The sequence below is a fragment of the Falco cherrug genome, chromosome 4 (assembly GCF_023634085.1).
Source record: "Falco cherrug isolate bFalChe1 chromosome 4, bFalChe1.pri, whole genome shotgun sequence".
In the NCBI taxonomy this organism is placed as follows: domain Eukaryota; kingdom Metazoa; phylum Chordata; class Aves; order Falconiformes; family Falconidae; genus Falco; species Falco cherrug.
In genome coordinates this window covers 112,550,750-112,573,372 of record NC_073700.1, presented here as the reverse complement: position 1 = coordinate 112,573,372, position 22,623 = coordinate 112,550,750, and the positions used below count along the sequence as shown (strand labels likewise).

General features: G+C 53.7%; 1 protein-coding gene across 1 annotated transcript; it reads right to left on the bottom strand.

Moving 5' to 3' along the window:
* Positions 1-7,710: 7,710 nt before the first annotated feature.
* Positions 7,711-21,617, bottom strand: LOC129734151 (vigilin-like). The gene is given in 14 exon segments (XM_055707659.1): positions 7,711-7,718; positions 8,239-8,423; positions 8,910-8,950; positions 9,165-9,371; positions 10,223-10,438; positions 10,913-11,119; positions 12,779-12,893; positions 12,895-12,992; positions 13,533-13,687; positions 17,880-17,958; positions 18,043-18,204; positions 19,559-19,643; positions 20,557-20,676; positions 21,499-21,617. Coding segments are annotated over 14 exon segments (1,797 nt in total).
* Between the last annotated feature and the right edge of the window lie 1,006 nt (positions 21,618-22,623).

Sequence of the window (22,623 nt, the reverse complement as noted above, 5' to 3'; positions counted from 1 at the left end):
AGTGAGTGTGCTGGATCAGGAGGGAGCTCCACTTCCCCAGGTTCCCCAGCTGGAAAAGAGATGGTGTCCCATCCTCACCCTGCCTTGGAGCTGTGGCCCTTGGGAAAGGGGTGGTCTTGGTCTGTGTCTGGCCAGCAGGGTGGGATATTTACCTTGTGGCACAGAGGTACCTCGAAGGCAAGGCAAAATACTAAGTATTTTTTTTGGCAAATGTTAATTCTCATTCTGATTTCATGCTGTCTGAACTGTGTGGTCGAATCCTGACTGTTCTTCCTACCTGTCCATCACAAGACTCATGTTTTGATGGCTCTTGTCACAAATAGCATGGTCAAAATCTTGCTTATTTTCTCTTTGCCTTTTTTCCCCTTTGAGAAGTCTCGTTGAGGTTTTGTAGCTGTCCTGACACTTCCCCCTATCATTACTGGGAAGCAACGTGGCAATTAGAGCTGGCCACCCCCGGCAGGAGGTGTGCACCGATGACTTTTAAGGAGTTTGCAGTGCTGTACTTTGTGCTCATCTCCAAAGCTTTTCTGTTCTCCCTTGTGCAATGGATTTTAATGTTATGCCAGTCCAAGCACGGTAATATCTGCATAGATGCGAGAACGTCAAGGTCACGGATTGGTTTCATGCAGCCTTAATTCTTTTAATCTTCTTTGGAAGGTGTATTGCCCTAAGTTTGCTCTCTTCTGCCTTCTTTCCTGTCAAAGGATAGCTGTCATCTTTACATCACCGGTGAGAGAGGTGGTTAAGGCACCTGTCGCTCAAATACTGACTAGATAACAGGTGTCTTTTTTCTTGGAGCATTAGCCCCTAATGGTTGTAGTAGCAGAGGGTCTGCCTCCTCTGCAGGGGTGGGGAGGAGCTGTGCAGCTGCTGCAAGCCAAGCTCTTTGTATCACCTGCTAGTAAGCTGTTTTCTGTTGGCAGGGCTGATGGCCCATCAGTCTGTGTTCTCAGAGATGAGCCCGCAGGAGTCCTTTGCTAGGTGCTTTGCTGCAGAGAGCTTTGTCATCTTGACGGTGTCTGGACTTTTTCCGGAAGATGCTTAAATCTGCCAATTGATGATGTTTAACGCTGTCTTCCACAAGAGCCTTTCAGCAGTGATACCTCTAAACTTTAGATTTCCCTTCAAAGAATTGTTTACCAAAAGCTTCTGTATTTCTGTCGCACTTTGCCAGATGCCACCATTGAATCTCTGCTTCTGTTGCTTTGGGCTTTTACATGTTGACTTTAATTAGGATACGTGCTTTTCTGGCCAGGGGCTGATGGGCAGCTCTCTGGTGACCAGATTCAGGAGAAAATCAGAGCATTTGCTGTACTGCTTCTTGTACTCGAAGGAAGAATCCTTTAACCCAGGTATCTTTGGACATGTCTTTTGGAAGGGGGATACCAGGCCCCAAATTCCAGCAGTTTGTGCCGGCTTACTAATTGTTCTGTTTCTGTCCTGCTTCTGGCCCTGTAATTTGTGGAGACAAAGTGAGGCTGTGTGATGCACAGAGGTTCAGGGCAGGGTTATCTGTTCCTCCAGGACAAGATCTGCCGATTCAGCTCAGTATTTTAAGCGGGCATCGCGTGCAAGATAGAGCTGAATGAATCCTCCTAGCAAGAGCTGTCAGCAAGGATGGATGAGCGGTTCGTTCACAGCCACCTAAACACCAAAGGAAATTATATTTGTATATTTAAAATTGTTTTCTTAACCAGTGTTTACAGTTTGGGAGTCTCAAGGGTTAAAATATCTCTGGCAGCTTGGGTCAATATATGGGGATTTAACAGTGCTCTAGATTAAGCAGGCAAATGAGTTAAACTGCATTTAGCTAATTGCCTGACTGTGAGTAGTTGAGCCAGCCCTGTGCTTGTCTGGTGTTCACATGGGAGCTTTGAGACTTTCTCAAGGGTGTGGTTGGTCTGCAAGTGCCCACTTTCCTGACCAGAAGGTAGGAGGCACTTTGGAAGTAGCCCCTTTTGATGGAGACCACAGACTTCTGCTTTTCTGTCCTGGACTTCAGACAGTGGTTTTCATAGCGGTCCCATCTTTCAGCTCAGGTCTGCTTTTTGCCAGGAGGCTGCAGCTTTGTTTTGCCAAGGCTGAGTGAATGAAGACATCGTGTCCTGCAGATTTGTAGGAGAGATACCTCTCTAGCAAGGTACAGGACAACCTTAAAAGTACAGAAAGCTAAACCTCCCACGAGTTGCTTCATGGGAGTGCAACACGGAGAGCTTTTTGTCTGGATTGCGTCCCTGCTGCTATTAGCTTCAGGATCCAGTGCTTCCAGCATTGCATCTTCTTCCCTGTCCTCAGCAGATCTTTGTTTCAGGGTTTGGCCCTGCTGTTTCGTGAGTTGTACCCTTCTAGTCTTGGTTATCAAGTGTCGGGGTAGACTCTTGTTCTTGCACGATGTTACTGCAGTGGCTGGGTGAGTCACATGTGGACGAGTCCCAGGTGCAGGCATGTGGAGGTGACAAGTCCTCGTTATTCTGCCCTGACTCCTGAAAGAAAGAAACCCCTTCAGTCTCGTAAATTTGGGCAGAAAGGAGTGATGGAAAGCAGTTGCATACTTGTTAATTTTCAGGGATTGGTGCAAGAATGATCTTTTGCTCTGTTCCCTCAACTAAAATGTTCTGCAGCTGTATGAATAGGCATGCTGCAGCTCTGGTTTTGCCTTGCTTTTTTGCAGTGAATGCTTGTTGTATTTAATCTGCTGAGCTGTTATAAACAATCTTCCTGCAAGCGAGACACTTGTGAGTGGCTGAGCTGAGATTTCCAGGTTCCTAATCAGAGGAAAGGCTGTTCCAGCCAAACCTGAGTTGGGCTCCTGATTGCATCCTGATAGAAAATGTTTGTCATCCAGTGGAAAAAACCCAGAGTTGCTGTTTTATCAAGTGTTAGGCATACATTAGCTGAGCAATTCTTTGAGCTTAGTACATGTTATGGCTCTGCTTTTCTGAGCCCATGAGCTGGGTTTGCTTATGGCTGGCCCGCCTGCTAGTTAAAGATCTAGTAGTTCCTTAAAACAGTGGCACTTACTGTTCTTTTAGTGACTCTATGTCCTTAGTTTTGAGAACCTTGGTGGTTCTTCCATCTTAATATTCAGCTTCTCTGACAGGTATGTAACCAGGGGCTTCTCTGCCCGCTGTTCCCCAGTAGCACCCCATGTACAGAGAAACGTGCTAGTGTTTATGGCATGGCCTTGGTGCCTGGCTGCCTTGGTGCTGTTGGCTTGCAAGAGACCATGAAGAAGAGGTGGGTGTCTTATGACATGTGCAGGACCAAAGACAACGGCTGCTAAAACGGGTTGCTTTTATTTCCATGGGATTATTGGTCTGTTGCCCATCTTCGGGCACTTGTGTGTGCAAGGCAGATAACCTCAATGTCTTTCTGCTGTACACTGGCTTTCCTTTTTGGTATGAAGCGGCTGGCATTTTGGTCTCAGACAATAGTTCAACAGATGGCTGCTTAAAACCAAAAAACACCCCCAAAAAAGGAGACTTTTTCTTCTTTTCAAGGAGTCGAGGACTTTGAAGGTGTGTACAGCTGAGGTTAACTTCCAGAACAAGGGCTGCAGAATCACAAGACACAGTATTGCTTGAAGCCTGTGCTGAAGCTGAGGGCAAACGCGTGTCTGGTGACTGTGAAGGCAGGTAAAGGCTTGTGTGATCCAGAGAACTGGGGAACCTCCATCCTGGAGATGGACACATCCCTGCACAATCTGTTCTAACTCTGAAATTGTTCATTTTGTGTGGAGGGGTTGGACCAAGAGGCATCCAGAGTCCTTTCCACCTGTATTTTTCTGTGGTTCTGCGCCTGATCCCACTGACCTGTGTGGTTTGCTTTGAGGAGTGAAAGAAAGAGAAAAAAACATTATAAAACATGTAGAAATGGAGCAATATTCCTGTGTGCTGCAAGCTCTGCCGGGGAGCAGATGCTAGCTGCCTTTTTTCTTCTGGATGAATTTATTTAACTGCAAAGAAAACTGCTGTTGCTGTGGCATTGACAGATGGAGCTGTACATAGACTTGGGGCAAGAGGGAATGTTGAGGGGAGCATTTGAGAAGGCAGGGAGTCCATGCTGGTAGCAGCACTTGCCCTGCCAGGGGACCGAGCAGGGCTTTGGGAGGGGGTGCTGGGGAGTTCCTTGTATTGCTTCTCTGCACGAGCAGCTGTATCAGGCTTACCTGGATGATGACTGTAATGAGAGAAGGTTTCTTGTTGGGCATGCATCCCCAGGAGAGCATCTAAAGTGTATGTAGTGACCTGGAACAACGTTGCTGCATATTTGGGATTCAGATGATACAGGGCAGCGTGAGGATTGCTAACACGGACGAAAGAGCGCGACTGACTTTGCCTCTTTATTTTGGTAGCTAGGTAAATAGCTAAGGGTTGAGGCTCTTGTGTCTGCTTACCCTTGAGCAAACAGTACTTCAATAAGTGCAAAACCAAACCTGCAACATTGGGAATGGCAGTTTCCTGCTGACACGCATTTTTTCCCAAAAGGCAGGTGTCTGCTTCCTATCTGGGGCCATCTTTGTGCACGCTAGAAATAGTTCATGCACTTAGTGCAGTGTTCAGAGTTTTGAAAGATGGACAGCAGTGTCTGGTACACACCTGGGCTTCTTGACCTTCCTGAATTTTTTCAGCGGTTGATCTCCAAAAGCTTTTCTTCTCTCCTTTTCTCTTCTGGTATGCTTTCCACCTCTTCTCCAGAGGCCTGTTTTCCCTTTCTGTTTCTTTGCTTTTCATTTTCCTGAAATGAAAGACCCTGCAAACTTTGATATTCCACAGTGTTATTAAAGAGGTAAAACCACGATCAACTGGACAAAGGGAGCTCATTTTACCTTCTTTCCTCTGAAAGGCTCATCAGCTGTTCCAGGTCTACCGAGGAGTCTGCTGTGCTCTCGGGGGTGGTTGGAGGCAAAGCGCCTGAACCGGAAAGGTTGAAGTTGACAGGTGGCAAGACACCTAGAGTAGTAAGCTACTGTTTTCCAAATTGCTACCTTAGCTCCTCAAATAAGATCCCTTTGGTTGCTTTGCATTATCCACATTTTGCACAGTCATAAGATAGGCTTCAGGAGCTCTGATGAATTGGGATGATGGGCTGCCCCTTCTTGCGGGCTGGGGCACCACAAACTGGAGGGGTCTTGGAGGGTAGGACAGACCTCAGAGAAACGCGGGGAAAGGAGGGCAAGAAAAGCCTTGCCAGCTTCGTTCTGCTGGGGTTTCTTCTGCCTTCCTGGGACACAGTTCTGCCGTTATCCCTTGGGCAGCATTATCCCATTCTGGGGCGTGAGCCTTTTATTTTTAAATCTGCGATTTTGTATTTGACTTCTTGTAAGTATTTAGATTAAGCACATTCCCAATGCATCTGAGAAACAACCTTTCTGGTTTTTCTTCTCTATCATTACAGGGTGGGAAAAGTCAAACAGACAAGGGATCTAATGACAGGAGGAGGCACAGCAGCTGCTTGGACCTATCAGAAACTACTGTCATACATGAGAAACGTGTCAGTGTTTGTTGGCCTGACATCCCTCTACTATTTCTGATTTCACCACCATACCTGCCCCTGCTTCTTTGTAGAGGATGAACAGAGAGGGTGCTCTGTGCAAGAAGTCTTTTGTCTGGGGCTCTGCGTTTGCTCCACCTGCACGGCTCCTTTGATCTTCCAAACACACTCCTGGAACACAAAAGCACGTGCAGCAAAGTGTCTTCGTGGAAGTGGACAACACCTAAACCAAAATCCACCAGCAGCACAATAAGGAATAGGACCAGAGTCCCCAGATTTTGAAAACCCTCAACCCCTCCTCATACCTGCGCACCTGTCCATGGGTGCTGGCACCTCCTCGGCTGATGGAGGGGAGAGGCCGGCCACCTCCTCCCCAAAGATGTCCCCACAGTTTTCAATGAGGAACTCCACCAGCATGTTCACCTGCACACATCAAAGCCTTGGTCTCAGCCTACGAGTTTTCTCCCTTTGAGCCTCCCAGTTCTCCCTGCCATCCCCCTGGGGAGGGAGGGAGGGAGCGAGCAGCTGTGTGGTGCGCAGCTGGCAGCCCTGCTTGAACCACAGCAGCCTATGAGCAAAATAGTTAGCTGGTTGATGGTGAGAGTGCTCATTCTTCATCCTCCATCAGGCTACAGGCATCTCCCGTATCACATTGGGACAAACAAAAGCCTCAGCAGTCCGGCTGCTGTTGGAGCTGCTGGAAAAGCTTTTTGGGTAAGCCAACGTAATTGTAGTGGCCAGCGTGGCAGTTTGCTTTATACCATTGCCCTGCGTGTGGGCATCTAGAGAAACTGCCCGGCAGTCAGTGTGCAGGGATGACGGCCACAGGGGACAGCAAGCTGCAGGTGATGGTCAGCGGTGGCACTGTGTTTGCCTGTGTGTTGTCCTGGCTCTGAGCTAATGGCGCTGCTCCCCAATGGAGCATCCATCGAGCCTGAGCTGTGTCTTAGCCAGAATCCAAGCAGGAGCTGAGAGGACAGTGACACCTCCAGAGGTGCCATCCGGCCCCCACCTCCCTGTGTGACTGTGCTGCGGTGTGAGTCCTAAAGCTCAGCCATGATGCCCACTGACAAGGAGTCTGGGCCAAGGGATGATCCCAAAGTCCTCCCCTAGGACGCACCACCAAACAATATCTGCCTAGTCCCCAGTTATCACATGGCAGACGTAGTCAGAAGAGAGGAAAGATCATTTTATTGAGGACATCAACTGCGGGCTGGGGGGGTGGTGGCTACCCAGGAGCCCCAGGGCTTCAGGCAGGAAAACAGCACCTGCAACAATAAGAGCCAGGAAGCACTGCTAAAGCCACAAAGCCAGGACGAGGCGTGACTTGGTTGCCCTTGCTTTGGGGAACGCTTTACAAAGTGCCTTGAATCAGCGCTCCCGCCCAAAGGACTGGTTCTCTTCATTTACTCCAGCAGCCTCAGCAGACAATAAAAGCCTTACACAAGCAGCCTGCCACAGCAAGAAAGGATCTTCCTGACTTGCTGTTCAGTTCTCAAATGTTACGTTACTGCTTGTGGAACAGGGTTTAATAGGCTGTATTCCCAAGACCTCTGACTCCCCTTTACTGACCTGAGCCCCCGCATTCATGCTTTTCCCAAATGATATTCGTTCTAGTGTTTGGTCCACAGTTCCCCGTTCTAATATCTGATAGTGCATTCCACCACTTCATACATTGACTTTTCAATCGCTTTGTCCGTCTCTGGCCAGCCCCCTCACGGGGAACACGGAAATGCAGATCAGGACTCCCCACTTGCTTTGCAGTTAACTGTGTCTCTCACACACATCACACTCACCGGGCAGCCCTCAGCCACACAGGCAGCATGTTACAAGGTACCGTGCACTTACATACAACTCTAGGAATGCTGACAGTTTGCGTTAGCACACAAAGTACGTGTTTCAACGAACAACTGCCAAAAACCAAGTTCTGATTTTTTCTGGCGCTAAGCAGCATGTTAAGTTTTCAGCTATTCGCCTAGAATTGCTAGAATATTTATTTTTTTTTTACTCACGATTCATAACTCCAATTTTGAACATGTAACAGACAACACATAGACAAACAAGACACAGAGCACTATGTCAGTTGTTATGTTCTAGGAATTCCCCAAATCTTAAGACACCCTAAATGAAGTTTTCAGCTTCCCAGAGCTTAAGACTATCAAATACTCAAAACAAAGAATAAATATAAATACCTTTTGTGTTGTGCAGTAGTCCTTACCCACCTGTGTGAGAAGTCGAGGTGTAGGGGAGTCTCACCAACAGGAGATCCAGTTGAGGGCTCAGAGGGTCCCCAGGCCCCTGAATTCCAGCACCAGCAGAGAGTTCTCCTGCCGGGCTCACCAAATTGATGCACAGAGTAACTGCTCACAGACCAATTTTGTCTTTAAGCAGCAAAGGTATTTATTTCGTGCAATGTCGGGGAGCTAGCCGATTCGCACCAGACAAACTAGCTCCCAAGTTTTCAATGAAACGTTAGGTATTTTATACAGTTTTCCTGAGATGTTACACAACATCTTTACATACATATTCTTTTGATTTGGACACCCAATCATTCCATTCATAATAGGGGGGGGATCTAGGTGGAATAGACCTTTCCATTTTCTTCAACGATTTCCTGACTTGGTCTCCTTCCCTCCTTAAGGTGCCCACCTTTTCTAGTTATTCAGACTAGCATTGCCTTTTATTTATTTATTTGTATGTATGTTTGTTTGTTTGTTTGTTTGTTTGTTTGTTTATTAAGACCTTTCTTGGCTTTCTCCACACCCTGGGCTGGGCCCCTGATGGTCACGGTGTCACTGCCAGAGCCCTTGGTGGGGAAGTGGATGTGGACTCCACCACACTCCTCCACGATGGAGCGGATGAAGCGGCTTTTGGCACCAATGAGGGAATTGTGCAGTTTGGAAGGAATAGAGACCTCCACCTCTGTGCTGTTGGCCCAAGGGAGGACAGTACCAGCCTCTTCAGTCAAGCTGCAGAAATGTGTTTGCACCCACTCTGCTTACCCTCTAACTCCCAACCTTGCTAGGAGCTTTATAGATCTGGAAGAAATGCCTGAGCAGAGGGCTTTGAGACTGGCTACTCCTGACAGGAGCAGTCACAAACTTTGGTTCATGAGTCAAGAACAGACTGACGCATTTGTCTCCTCCCTGCCCTCACCCATTACAACCACGTCTTTATCTGTGTCTTCTAGCAACATTGTCAAGTCCCTCAACTGCAAAAGGCTAGTTGCTTCACTAACCAGCTCCTTCTGGATGGCAAGAATCCTGTGGCAAGCAACCTCACAGTTTGCTCTCTTGCCTGTGATAACAATCGTCTCCAAGTTGCTGTTCTTTGCTGGGAGATCAATTTTGGTGTTGCTTTCTTTACAGATCTGCCACAACAGAAAAAAAAAATCATCTCAGAAGTGATGAAGCCAAGAGGGGGCAGAGACCAAGGAGACAGTAAAACTGTTGGCCTGAGAGACAGAAAAACAGAGAAGCTGTTTGATGGGCAAACTGGAAGAGGCCTTCACAACAATTCAGTTCCAATTCCCATGCTGCACCTCCAGTATTGACTTCTAAGCTGCACCTCTAATGGCCCAAGAGAGACCACCCCCACTACACCTGTCAGTGCTCACAAATGTATCTTCATCGGACCTTCAAAGGAGGCCTAGCCCATCTTGTCAGTACCTTTGCATAGACTTCAGTCAATGCTTGCCCAAGTTTTTCAGGCTCGCCTCGCAGTATCACCGTCTCCGAGCTACTGTCAGTGGGTGGGATCTCGACAAAGACTCCAGTCTTCTCCAAGATCTCCTGCAGGGAATTCCCCTTGGGGCCCATGACATACTTCTGCTGGGACTTCTTCACCTCCACTGCAATGGTAGTAGTCTTCTTCTTCTGTAGGGGCAGAGACACTGAGGCATCAATCACAAGGGGGCGGGGAAGGACAAGAGCGACAGGAAGAGGCACAAGATGCAGTCAAACTCTGCACCCAGCAAAGAGAAAAGCCAAGCTGAGCACAGTGGCTCAGCAGTACCCTAGCACCCCTTGGACCCCTGCCTACAGAAAGCCTTGTGCTCAAAAATTCACAGTGGAAGTACAAAACTAGCATGCTGTGTCAAGCTCCCTGGGACACGGCATGGAAGAGACCACAAACACACACAGACATGTCGTTGTCGTCGTCCCCGTCCCCCTGTTGCACAACAGGGTTCAACTCCCAGCCATCTCCCAGGCAGTGCTGTAATGCAACACTATGCAGGCTATAAGCTGATTATCTCTGTTGAAATCCAGACTGGTACAAATACAGACCTAACCACGAGGAAAAACAGCCCAGCAACCCACAACAAGGATATTCACAGCAGCGCTGGCTGTGGGAAATAAACTGGAGTGACATTCACTCTTCAGCAACTTCTACTTAGGTAGCAACTTTGATACTGTCAGCTGGCCACCACTGTAGACTTCACACTTCTTTCCTTCCTTAGTAGCACCGGTGTGAACAAGAGCCAGGGGAGCTCTTGGTGGCCTGCTAATTCCCACAATACAGAAAAGTGAGAAATCTGTCACCTCCCTGATAGTATCAGCCCAGCTCCTACTCTGCTGAGTGAGGAAACAGTAAGATTCAGGGTCATGTACTGCAAGGGCTGCTGAGCCAGATGCAACAGAGGGATGCACAAAAGCAGAACAAGAAGGGAAGAGTGCCTAGGAGCAGGTGCCAGGGGAAGGTGGGAAGCTTTATGGACCATCCGTACCTTCTCCTCATAGATCTTCTTAACGCGAGCCACAGCCTGGGCTAGGTGCTCCTTTTCTCCGCTGAAGACTATCTCTGTCTTGTTGACACTGGGTGGAGGAATGTTGATGCGTGTCCCTGTGTCCTGCATGAGCTCCCTCACCAGCTTGTTGTAAGGGCCGGCAATGAAAGGGTGGTACACTTTCTCCACGTCCAGCCGCTCCATGGCACGCTTATCCTGGAAGAGCCCACAACAGACCTTGGTGGGAACTGCCCTCTATATTACAGTCTCTGCCAGGCACAGCTAAGTTCCCAGGGGTGTCCTGCTTGACACTCTGGCCCAAGCAACCTTCTCAGTTTGCGGGCTTGTAGATCTCCACCTCTTTCAAGCTACAAATGCAGTTGCTGCTGCTGCTCCTTATTTACGATATTCACTCCTGTGATCTCCTGCCTTATCTCAGCTGGCACCTAAGACGCGTTGCTTCAACTATTAAATGCTTGTTTTGACTTCAGAGATGGACAAAACGCAGCACAAGAAGTTTCAGGACCTGGCAGTGGTGCTCATACAGCCAGTGAGTGGCACAGTATACGTCTCCGTTCAGGCTAACGTTAGCCACTGACTGTAGCCACGGTGGCTGCAAACTCCGACTATACCGTGGGGAAGCAAAATGGCTGACCAGCTAATGCCATGAGAGAGATCATACTGAGGTACCTGCTCAGCGGAGATAAGCAGGATCTCGTGCCGGGCCTCCTCAATCCCTTCTTTAGTGCCGCTGATCTTGATCTGGTTGCTGGGGTCATCTGGGCGGGGAAACTGCATTTTGGTTGCAGTTTTGAGCTTCAGGTCCTGCAGCTTCTCACCCTTCTTTCCAATGACAAAATGGTGGTGCTCCTTGGGGATGGCAACTGTCGCTGAAGCCTGCAGCAGAAGAACCAAGCATCTGTGAAAAGCCTTGCCTGCACTGGCAGATCCACAGGAACAGAGCCAGGGAAAGCAAGGTAGTTGCAGCTCAGTGGTACTACTGAGGAGCAAACACAACGCCTTCCCAGCACATTCTGTCTGAGGGCTGACACTGTACCAGTTGATCTACAGTGCCTCCATGCCAGGAGTATAAACCCCACCTTTCCCTCAAAACCCTTCTGTTTGCACAGGAGCAGTACTCTGAATTAGCAAAGGCCTTCCGACACAGACGAGGAGGTGCCTCTCCTCCAGTGTAAGATACTGCATCAGTACACCAGACAACAACTGAGATGACAGCTCACAGGTGGAGTTTATCTGAACTCTGACATCTGCTGCCAAGGTTACAGAGAACAAGACATACAGTATGACTCCTAGGAAAGAAAAATTCAACACCAGAAACCCACTGCAGGAGGCAGGCAGCTAGCAGATGCTTACCGCTACTTAAGTGCTAAGGTGTCTTCAAGTGTAGCGCATGCTGCTCCTGGGACTGCTTCTAGAAGGGCCCACATGGAAAAAGGGTCCTTCTGTGTGCTTCTCTCAATCTACCATTAAAGGGCTGGTCTATACAAGGGCTTCCTGACTTCTTCCCTTCTCACTGAGTTTTTACAGGTCTGGTAGCTGATGACTGCTATCATGCTCCTGATCCCTCTGATTAGGTAACCACTAACAGCAATCAGACAATGAAAATGCAAGCTATAATGGAAAAAATAAAAGATGAAGAAAAGATCACTCGGTGTGACTTTTCAGCTCTGTGTTCCTGTCCTGAAGCCAGCCAAGCCTAAGAGAAGCTGGAATACAGACACACCTTCCAGACCTGGGAACAGGGCAGTAGGAGGTATATTTGAGAACAGTGGCTCATAGATCTGTGGAGGTATGACCTGACTGTTTTTTCAGATGCACATTGTGGATGTAGGGTTTTGTTCCCTCTGGCAGGGTATGACACAGGGGCTGAACAGCACTAAGCAGACATGGTATTAACATTGCATTAACTACCTTTGGCATTATACTTTAAAACACACTGCAACACCTGGCTGCGATACATCCTAACAAGAGCTACTACCTTGACTATGAGCTCAAGAACCTTAAGGTAAGAGACTAAAACCTAGAGGACTGAAGCAACTGAAACAACAGGGTTGTGGCTCCTTACCAGTGTGCCTTGAGTTACACAATGCAGAACCCTGACCCCGAAGCTTTCGGCTTTTGGCAGGACTTCCTTTTCTCTACTTTTTTCTCCCAGAGTTCCACGTTCTCCTCTGAAGGACTTCAGGAAAAGCACAGTCCCGTTCTCACACACTACAAGCTTTGTGTGTGAGGCTCCTGCACCCCCTCCAGCACCAGCACCTCAGCACAAAGTTGTTGCAACTCAAGTGTTCCAGAGATTGCAGACTCCAAGCGTCATGCAAAACCACGGCCTGTAATTACCTTGGAACCCTATTTTAAGCCTCATTTCCATTCCAAGTTGCCAATTGGATGCTTTGAAAACGTATGGCGAAGCTGAATTAGTCACGTAACAACATACCTCTTTGGCTTACAAGCACACGTGCCCAAGGGTCTCAAAGCATTTGCGAGTCTTGGGGAAAAGCAAAGATGAAGGCAGAAACAGTTAGATGCCCTCACCTGAGTCTGCAGTCGAGTGACAATCTGCTTCTGAGCCTTCGTGACTGCTTCCAGCTTGCCAGAGACCACGATTGAAAGGCCCTGGTCCTTTGCGAGAGACAGCTCCAGGTGAGCTCGTCTTCTGCATGATGTCAAGGCAGATCTTGGCCTGCTCGCCTTCTCCAAACTGATTCATGTCCTTGTATTTCCTCTCCTCCAGTGGCACATGGAACACCTGCTCAGCCACGGGACAGACAAAAGCAGGGCACAGCAAGGTGTCAGTGTGCTTTTGATTGTCAGTGCCTCCCTCTCTTATTGCCATACAGGAGGACTTCACCGGTGTACTAAGTTCTCAGATTTAGGCGACCCATCAGCCTTTCCAGTGGAGACACCAGCTGCAGTACGAGGGCACCGCAGCAGGCAGTGTGTCCCAAACTGAGTGCCTTCCTAACGAACGTGCTACTGGGGGGGAGGGGGAATACTTTAATGCATTAGCACTCACTCCTTGAATTCTGCAATCCTCCCTTCAGGCCTGTTCCAGCTATCTGTGCAACACGGATGCAGTGCTTTTTCTGGGCAGTTTTTCAACACATCCCTCCCCCTCCAGAGCAGTCCTAGCATTCAGCTGCGGTCTTCCTTGTGCCCCAGGGCAAAGTACAGCAAAGAGGCAGTTACTCTGACACACTAAGGGATTTCATACTCCAGGGAAAGCTTCACTTCACCTACTTTTTGGAGGGATGAAAAGGAGGGACATAAGACACCCACTCCCACCAACCTGAGTGATGACAGAAGCCTTTATTGGTCGGATTTCACTCCAGGGCCCAGCAGGTTCCTGGGCAGCTTCCAAACATGGTGCTTTCTCAGGGAGCGCAGGGAAGGCTTCCTCGTAGGTTGGAGGATCCTTCTCTTCTTCAGAGTTTAAAGCTGTTACTGGGGTGAAGCAAACAAGGCAAATGAGATGCTCTCCCCACAGAAATGCCCCCATTCATAGGCAGTGCAACTCTATTGAGGCATCATCAACAAGGGACAACAAAGGACTTGTGCACTACTATTCATCCTGTTACAGTTATGTGTGGATAACTGGCTAGCTGAAAAGGGTCACATAGACATAGTCCAGCTGGCTGGACAAAAATGCACATTGCTCTCAGCTTATCTGAAGTAAAGCAAAATACACTGTCTTTGGCTGTCCTTGTTATACAGTAACAGGAAGACTTTGGTGGGAAAAGAATGTTGCAGGTGGGAACAGATAACTACAGAAGAGAAACAAGGGGCGGGCTTGGTATTTAGGCAACTAACCAATAATGAGCTTAACTTTTGTAATATGTATGAGCTAATTATAAGAAGGCATAAAAGGTGACTGTAAGGTGCAATAAACAAAGTCAAACAAACAAAAACAAATCCACAAACACAAGATAAGATCACACTACCATTACCCTAAAAACCCAGGGCCAACAAACCCAGATTCTGTCCGTAACAATAACACGCTTTAACACTTTACTCGCTTAACCAGTGGCATACCATAACCTTGTAAGCCTGAGAGACATCCCTGCACTGCTCCACACGTCACCAAAAGCAGGGGCTGAGGAAGGCTGCTTTGGGGCCCGTCGAGGGAACCATCTCCCCTGGGCTGCTCTACGGCCACCGGCTGCCGTTGCTGTCGCGCGGGTCTCAGTGCTGCTCTGCAGTCGGCCGTCACCTCCCCGCGGGACACTCCCCAGCGCAGCACACGTCTGCACTGGCTCTCCCTGGGGACAAAGATCACAAGCGAGGGATGGGCTTGGCTTTGCCCCCAGTCCCAGGCTGCCACCAGAGAGACCTGCCACCCCCGCCCCAGCTGTGCGATGTGGGCACCACGTGCAGCTGCAGCTGTGGGTCAGGGCAGCTGTGGGCAGGGGGCAAGCCCCGTGGCGGTGCCCCCGGCGCTGGCAGCAGGCAGAGCTGGGGGAGCGAGGGGCAGCCCAGGGCAGCCGGCAGCCGGCGGCGGGGCCCGGCAGGGTGCAGCACCCTCAGCAATGCCCGGCTCCTTGCGCCTCGGCCCCAGGGCTGCAGCGCAGGGCTGGCCCCAGCCGGGGCTGGGCTGGGAACAGCCAGGCAGGGCCCCTGGCACCCCGGCACGCACCTGCTCCCTGCGTGGGGCGGCCTGGTCCTTTGCAATCGACCCCGTGGCATCCAGAGAAGAGCCCTGCGGGCCCTGCCCTGGGCCTGAGCCATCGCTGCAGGGATGAGGCCTTCCTCGGCGTCCATCCCTCAAATCCCTCCCTTCGGCCCCCACGGTCCGTCCCTAAAACACTTCCCCTCGCCCCCGGTCCCTGCTGGCCCTGAAGGCTGGCCACAGCACTTGGTTTCAAGCCTGAAGCTGGTCATGTCATGGCTGTTCTGGAATGTGGTACAGTGAAAGGAGAGATAGAAATGGCAAATTTTCCCCCCCGGGGCGGTCAAATGCTGGCAGAGGTTGTCCAAGGAGGTTGTGGAGTCTCTGTCCTTGGGGATCTTCAAAGGCCAAGGGCACACAGTTCTCAGCAACCTGCTCGAGGTGAGTGTGCTGGAGCAGAGGGCTTGGCCCAGAGGACCTCCACTGGTCCTTTCCAACCCCCCCCCCCCCCCTCCTGTGTGGCTCTGTGCTTTGCTTTTCCTCCTAAAGCCCCTCAGCTCAGCCCCGATGCCCGCTGGAAAGGGTGCTGGGGCAAGGGACAATTCCAAACTGCTCCCCGAGGGTCCACCCCAGCACAAGCGCTCCCCACTCCACAAGACCCTATGGCAGACACAGTCAGGAGAGGAAAAAAATTTTTATTGTCAACAGCAGCTGCAGGGGCCCAGGAGTCACAGTGGTTCAGCCGGTGAAAATCAGTCAGCACCTGCAAGGACAGAGCCAGAAAAGCTCTGATAAACCCCCAGAGGCAGGAAGAGGCAGGATTTGGTTCCCCCCTCTTTGGGGGACGCTGTTTCCGAGGAATTCCTCATGGCCCAGAAGGGACAGCTCTTGCTGGCCTCCACTCGAGGCCGGCTCCGGTGCCTTCTCCCCAGGGGTGATGTCCCTAGGGAGCTGTGTGTGCGCAGGGGTGCTGACAGTGCCCCTGTGCTGCGCAGCAGGGCTCGACGGGGAGCCCCCGGGGAGCTGCCATGGGGCTCATCCCAAACCCTGCTCAGCACCAGCCCTTGCCAGCCCTCGCCAGCCAGCTGGGCTGACGTAGGGCCGTGTTCAGGGCTGGGAAAGATGGGCAGCAGCGCGTGGTACGCACCTGGCCTTCCTGACGTGCTGCAGCTTCCTGCGTTTTCTCAGGTTTGGGTCCACGAAATCATTTCCTCTCTTCTCCTTTTTATTTGTGCTTGGCTGTCCCTCTCCTCTGCCCAGGCTTCTTTTCTCTTCCTTTTCCTTGACTTTTCCTTCTCCTGGTGGGAGCCTGCAAACCTTTCCATCCCACAGCGTGATGAGATGGGGAAAGCCCCAAGCCCCTGCAGCGAGCTCTCAGGTCAGGCAAGGGGAGCTCTTCCTACCTGGTTTCCTGGGGCAGGCTGGTCAGTTGTGGCAGGCGTGCCAGGGACTGTGCCGTGCCCTCGGGGGTGCCTGGAGGCAAATCTGGAGGTGCCTAAACCAGAAACTTGGGAGGTAACGGGTGGCAAGTAAGGGCCTGGGGTAGTGAGGGCCTGACTGCCAAATTGCCATCTTAGCTCTACAGAGGAGATGCTGGTTTGCATCGTGCACATTTTGCACAGTCCAGCCAACGCAGCCTAGACTTGATGAAGCTGCGACGGAGTAGGATTTGAGCGAAAGCCCTCTCAAGGTGGCAGCTACTCCTTTCTGTCCTTTTGTGGGTATTTTGTAGGTATGTTTTGTTTGATGAAGCAGATCATACTTAATGAAGTGCATTCAAGAAACAGCCTTTCCAGTTTTCCTTAACACGCACCACGCTGGGGGGAGAGGAGGAGCCCCAAAGGCACAAGAGAGCGGCTGCCAGGAGGAGGCCCAGCGGCTGCTTGGCCTCCTGGGAAATTACTGTCCCACCTGAGACACGTTGCCCCAGCGTCTGTGGAGCTTCCGTACCTCTGCCGCTTTGGGCCCTGCCCCTGTGTCTCCCCCAGCTCCGCTGTCGATGTCCAGCAGAGAGGCGGCTGCATCCAGAAAGGCTTTTGCTGGAAGCTGGGTCTCTGCTGTGCCTGCAGGGCCACTTTGCTCTTCGCACCGCAGCTCTGGAAAGCAAAAACACGTGCAGCAGCGTGACTTCTTGGAAGTCAAGAACACCTAAGCAAAGCCCAGACAAGCCCTACACCGCTTGTCTCCTCAACGTTGAGGTTTCTGGCATCCCAAGCCCCAGTCCTGTGACAAGCCTCAGTCCCGCCTCCTACCTGTGCCCCTGTCCATGGGTGCTGGCACCTCCTCGGCTGATGGAGGGGAGAGGCCCGCCACCTCCTCCCCAAAGATGTCCCCGCAGTTTTCAATGAGGAACTCCACCAGCACGTTCACCTGCAGACATCAAAGCCTTGGTCTCAAGCCAGGTGCCTGCAGATGTGTCAAGCAGCCTTTCCCACTGCTGACCCTTCGTCTGCGCAGGCGGCTGCGGCTGGGGGTTGCTCTTCCAGGCACCCAGCCCACCAGCACTGGCCCAAGGGAGGAGGCAGCCAGGGACCTCGCAACAGCCAAGCTCCGATGGGCCGGGAAGGCAGCACTGGCTGCTGGGTAGGGCGTACCTTCTCGGTCACTGCCAGCATGGCCTGCAGCGGGAGCAGGTCCTCGTTGGGTGGGCTCAGCAGGTTGGGCCCGACGCAGATGGCCAGGTTGCTGCAGCTCATTCTGCTGGTGGCTGCGTTGTGGCCGATGTGCTGCAGCAGGGCCATCAGCCGCTTCAGGAGGAGGAGGTTGGCCGCAGGCAACTTGTCAGCCACCCTGAGGGAAGAGGAAGACAAGGCTGATGAAGCAGAGGGTGCCCACAGCCGTCCCCGCAGCTGGCCCCAGGCGGGTGGGAGCCAGTGGCCGTGTTGCACAGCTTTGCAGCTGCCCGAAAAGACAGCTTTCTGAGGAGCCCGTGCCTTTGCAGGCAGGTCCCAGAACTCTCCCGGTCCCTGCTCACCAGGCAGGCTGCTGCCCACACTTACGCTTTCAGCTCCTCCACCTTGGCCTGCTTGCTGGCCCTCTCCATGGCTGCCATCCAGTCCTCGTAGAGGTCGATGATGAGGAGCTTGGTGGGGATGCTTCGCAGGAATTCCTGCAATGCCAAGGGCTGCAGGTGAGCCTTTGAACGCTGCAGGCCAGCCAGGAGCTCCTCCAGCTGCAGGTCAGAAGCGCTCACCTTCAAGATGGCGGCCAGCAGCAGCGCAGGCTGGCTTCCTACATCGATGTCCTTGCCGCGGTCCAGGGCCTCGCGCAGCTGCCGAAGTTCTGTCCCACCGGCAGCTCTTCGGAATATCCCCTCCATCATCGGTCCTTGCTGGCGCAGGATAGCCAGCAGCTCCTGCAGGAGAGGCAGGAGGCCACTTGCTTGGCTGAAGAACCAAGCGGTGGCAAGGACCAGAGCTCTGCCCCAGACGTGGTTGCCTAAGCGCCACAAAGGGTCTGGGACCAGAAGCAGGTTCTGGGGGTGCAGAGTCCAGTGCCCTGTCCCCACAGCTGCTGGGGACACGCAGGCCCTCTCCAGAGCAGCCGGAGGGAGGGCTGGGGACCCCGTCTGTCCAGGCTGGCTTACCTGGATGGGCCGGGGCAGCGTGTTGTCCTCCCCACAGAGGGCTGCCAGGGGCTGCCCAAAGAGCACCCTGCTGCAGCTGGAGCCCGCCTGCCCTGGTGCCTGGGCAGCGGCCGGGGTGCGCCGCAGGGCGAAGGGCCAGGGCAGCCCCATCCTCCTCCTGCTGGTGCTGCTCCCGCTGCTGCTCCCTCCTGCTGCAGAGGAAAACAGAGTAAGACACCACCAATGGAGACCCCAGGCCAGCGGTCCCAGCGCCTGCCCTGCCCTGCGCTGCCCTGCCGGCAGCACGGTGCTGTGTGGTGCGGCAGGATGGGCAGGGAGGCAGCAGCTGGAACCGCGGCTGTGGCTCGGAGGTGTTGACTTAGAGGCTCTTGAGAGCCATCGTGCCACGGGGTCAGCCTGTGCCAGCCTTCGCCCTGCCCTCCTGCAAGCTGCAGGCAGCGGCAGAGGCTCCGTGTCCCCGCAGAAGCATATCCAGCAGGCACTGCCCAGCAGTTGTCCTTGTCCGTCCAGGTGACATCCTTCCGTGGGCTGCCCAACCTGCATGGCGACACTCGGGACAAGTGAGCACAGCATTGCAGGAGGTTGCCTTGCTTTCCCAGACTCACCTGGTGCGGGGCAAAGTCCCCCTGCGTTTGCAGATGGGGCCATCGCAGGCCCTTGCTTGGGATGAGCCTGCAAGAACCAAGAATCAGGCTGTGCTTGCAGAGCAGCCCCGCAGCAGAAAAGGCCACCAGCAGCCTGAGCGCGGCAGAGCTGGGACCCTCTGCCCTCCCGGGCTCTCTTCCCCATGTGGCAGGGTTCCTCCCAGTGTCACCAGTCAGAACGTGCAGGCGTGCTGCTGGCTTCCCAAAACTCTCTGCTCCCTGAGTGGCACCGTCAGACCCTCTGTCCCTCCCACACAAGGTCACCCCAGTCCCTGCGCATCCCGGCGCAGCCAGAGGCAGGTGCAAGGCAGCCATTCTCACCTCTGCCTGTGCCTCCATCAGCCTTTCCAGGCTCCTGGCGCACAGTGTCCTCCACTGGGCAGGAGAGAAGGAGGGGAAGAAGGTGAGCAGCCATGGCTCTGCTGCTCGGCTGCAGGAGCAGTGCTCGGGGACAGGGCCCAGAGCAGAGAGACACTCACAGCGTGGCAGCGGCTCAGCTCCTTCTCCAGGAGCTTGATTGATGTCAGATGGGTGACGCGGGCTCCCTTGCGTCCTTCTGGTGTCCTGTGCACCGGGAAGGGAGAGGGAGAGAGCTGGGTGAGCCCCAAGCCGTCTCTTGTCTCTTGTCAGGCAGCTGTGCCTGAGAGCTGCTCACAGCCACGGGGGCACCTTCCCCAGCTGGGGGCTGTGTTCCCCCGTCCGTCCAGCTTCTCTTGGAGCATCCCCCTGGCTTACCCCAGCAGCGTGGCCACCCACAGCTCCTTCAGTGCCTGGGAGCTGCAGAAAGAGAGGAGAGAGAGCATCAGGCCTTGCTGCCCCCAGCCCTGGGCAAAGGTGGGGGCCTGCACAGCCCTGCCCCGTGGGGCAGGACAGAGGCGCTGTCCAAGCCCTGGGTCGCTCTGTCCTGCCTGAGCAGCTGCATTTGCCCTTCCCTTCTGGGGACCAAAAGGTGACCAGGGGATGCAGGATGGGGAAACATCCCCCATCCCTCCCTCCCTGCCACCGAGCTGCCTGCTCCCTGCCCAGCTCTGCACGCAAGGCAGAGGCCTGTGTTCATGGGATGGCGTGGGCACGGCTGGGAAGCTCTGCTGCCCGACCACGACTCACCCAAAAGTGGCGATGCAGGAGCCGGTGGGCCAGGCGAGGATGACAGAGGTGCTGTCCTCATCGGTGCCTTCCTCCTCCTCCTGTCCATCCTGCCCCGCAGCCTCCTTCCCGCTGCTGAGCACCCACAGCTGGTCCAGGGCCAGGCAGAGCTGTGGGCGCAGGCTGGTGCCATGTCTGCAGAGAGCAGAGGCGGGCACTGAGCTGGAGGGGGGCTCCTTGGGCTGGGTCCCCACGCGCAGAGCCCTGTCCCCCACCTGCCCTTGGGACGGACGTTGGTGCCTCCAGCACCAAGGGGCCGGGGCCTGGGGCTGGTGCCAGGGTGTCCCTGGGCTGGGGCTGGGGGGGAGGATCTGGGCTCTGAGGGTCTTACCGCAACTTGGCGACCACCAGTTCCTCATGGAGGAGCAGAAGGCGCCTCTCGCTCCTCTTGCGGCCCCGGGTCAGCCGCACGTCCGCGCTCAGCACCGGCTCGGCGTCGCTGAGAGCCTCCCTGCAGAGCAGAGAGCGGCGGGCATGAGCAACGCCAGTGCTGCGTGGCCCAGCTGTGCCCGCGTGTCCCCGAGCCCGGGGGGAGCCCACCTGGAGCCGCAGCAGCAGCTGGCCTGGCCCATCCTGCCCGGGAGAGGAGGGCCCTGGCCGTGCAGCGAGGAGGGGGCCCAGCCGGCGACGGCGAGGCTGGGAAGCGGGGTGCTGGTGCTGTGGCAGCGCTGCTGGGCCAGAGGCTGCCTCCTGCCAGCGCCGCTGCGTGCCAGCACGGCTCTGCCCTGCTGCCTGTGGTGGCCGTGGGCTCCCCGTGACCAACGGTCTGAGCCCAACGGAAAGTGGGCGGGGCCTGCGGGGCAGGGCTGGGGCCCTCTCCAGTATGGCCGGGCCTGCCTTGCCCGGGGGAGCCCCGAGCAGGACAGGGCAGGGGGCAAGGGCCACCTCCCTGCGCCTGCGGCCAGCGCTTTGCCCTGGGGTTTGGACAGGGTCCTGCTCGACAAAAGAAGCCGTTTTTCCTAGAGATGACCGTTGTGGCCTGAGGCAGACTCCTCTTGGTGGAGGCCGGCCTAGCGGTCGGAAGGCCTCTGGCACACAGGCCGTGCCAGGCCTCAGGCCCCAAGGCGCTGGAACTGGAGCAGGCCCACCAGGAGGAAAAACTTCCATTTTTACCAAAAGGTGGGGGGACTAGCAGCAGTCAAGAGCCACTTGTGTCCTGCCAGGCGCCACAGGGAAATGAAATGTGTGGTGAGCTTCGGCAGGAATTGTGGTGCCCCTGGAGCACCACCCTTGCTTGGGAAGGCTTTATCCCACCTGGGTGTTAAGGCTTCACCCTTGGCGATCAGGGCTGGATGAGCGCCACACAGGAGCCCCTGCCCTGTTAGCCATGACCTTCACCCAGCCGGTGGCCGACACGGCCAGGGGCGAGTTTGTGGTGTAGACCATGACCATGGCAAAGAAGGGACCTGTAGTCAGCTTTTGATGGCCCGTGTCTCGTTTCACTGTTGACCCTAAGCAATGTCTTGCTTCAAATAGAAGCGATTCAGAGAGTTACACACCCGCCCGTTTCAGGAAAAATGCAGGAAATCAGAGGCATCTAGCAAATTCTCTTGTGGCTATTGTACACTGCAGCAAGAAGCAGCATGGGTCCAGTGGCTAATGCTGGAAGGGGAATTCAGCACATCTGGGAAAGGGAGATAAAGGCACTCTTGTGGGCCAGGCTGGGATTGGAGAGCCTGGGTGGGTGTCTGGGGTCCCAGCTTTCCCGCAGTGCTGACTGTGGTGCCTGCTGCTTGTTCTTCCCTGCAACACCAGTTGCATCCACCTTCTGGGGATGTGCTTGGGAAGGGCACCGGGGGTGAGCAAGCCCATGGGAGAGGCCTGGGGAGAAGCTCTTCTCCAGAGATCTACTGGGTGACAAGGGAAGGTGCCCGTTGGTCCAATGTATGAGAGCCTGCAGGGCTCCCATCAGGGTCCTTTGACCTACCCATCCTCCAGCCAGCAATCCAGGTGCTGGGGGGTCCCATGTAGGTCTCCTGAGGTACCCTTTAGCCCCGGTGAAGGTGTCATGCTTCAGTGTGTGCTTGCAGGGCATGTTTCCTTCCTGCTGACAAGGGCGGAATTGCAGTTAAATGCCCCTGGGCGATCCCGAGCCAAACAAACTTATGGGTCACACTGCTTTGCAGTCCATATGTGTGGTTCAGCTCCTGCATGGGAGCTGAGGACACGAGGTGACCTAGCTCGGAAGCTGGCCACTCTTGCTCCAGGCAACTCCAGTTGCTTGCGTTTTCCTTCAGCTTCCCCAGCCTGATCATCTCCACTGTCACCTCCTCCCTGTCCTACAAGAAGTATCCCTATCCCAGCCATTAGGACAGTGGCACAGCACTCAGAATCCAGATCACTGGTAGAGAGGAAGGACAGAGGAAAAGAGAAGATCTCCTTTGAACGAAATCCTTGT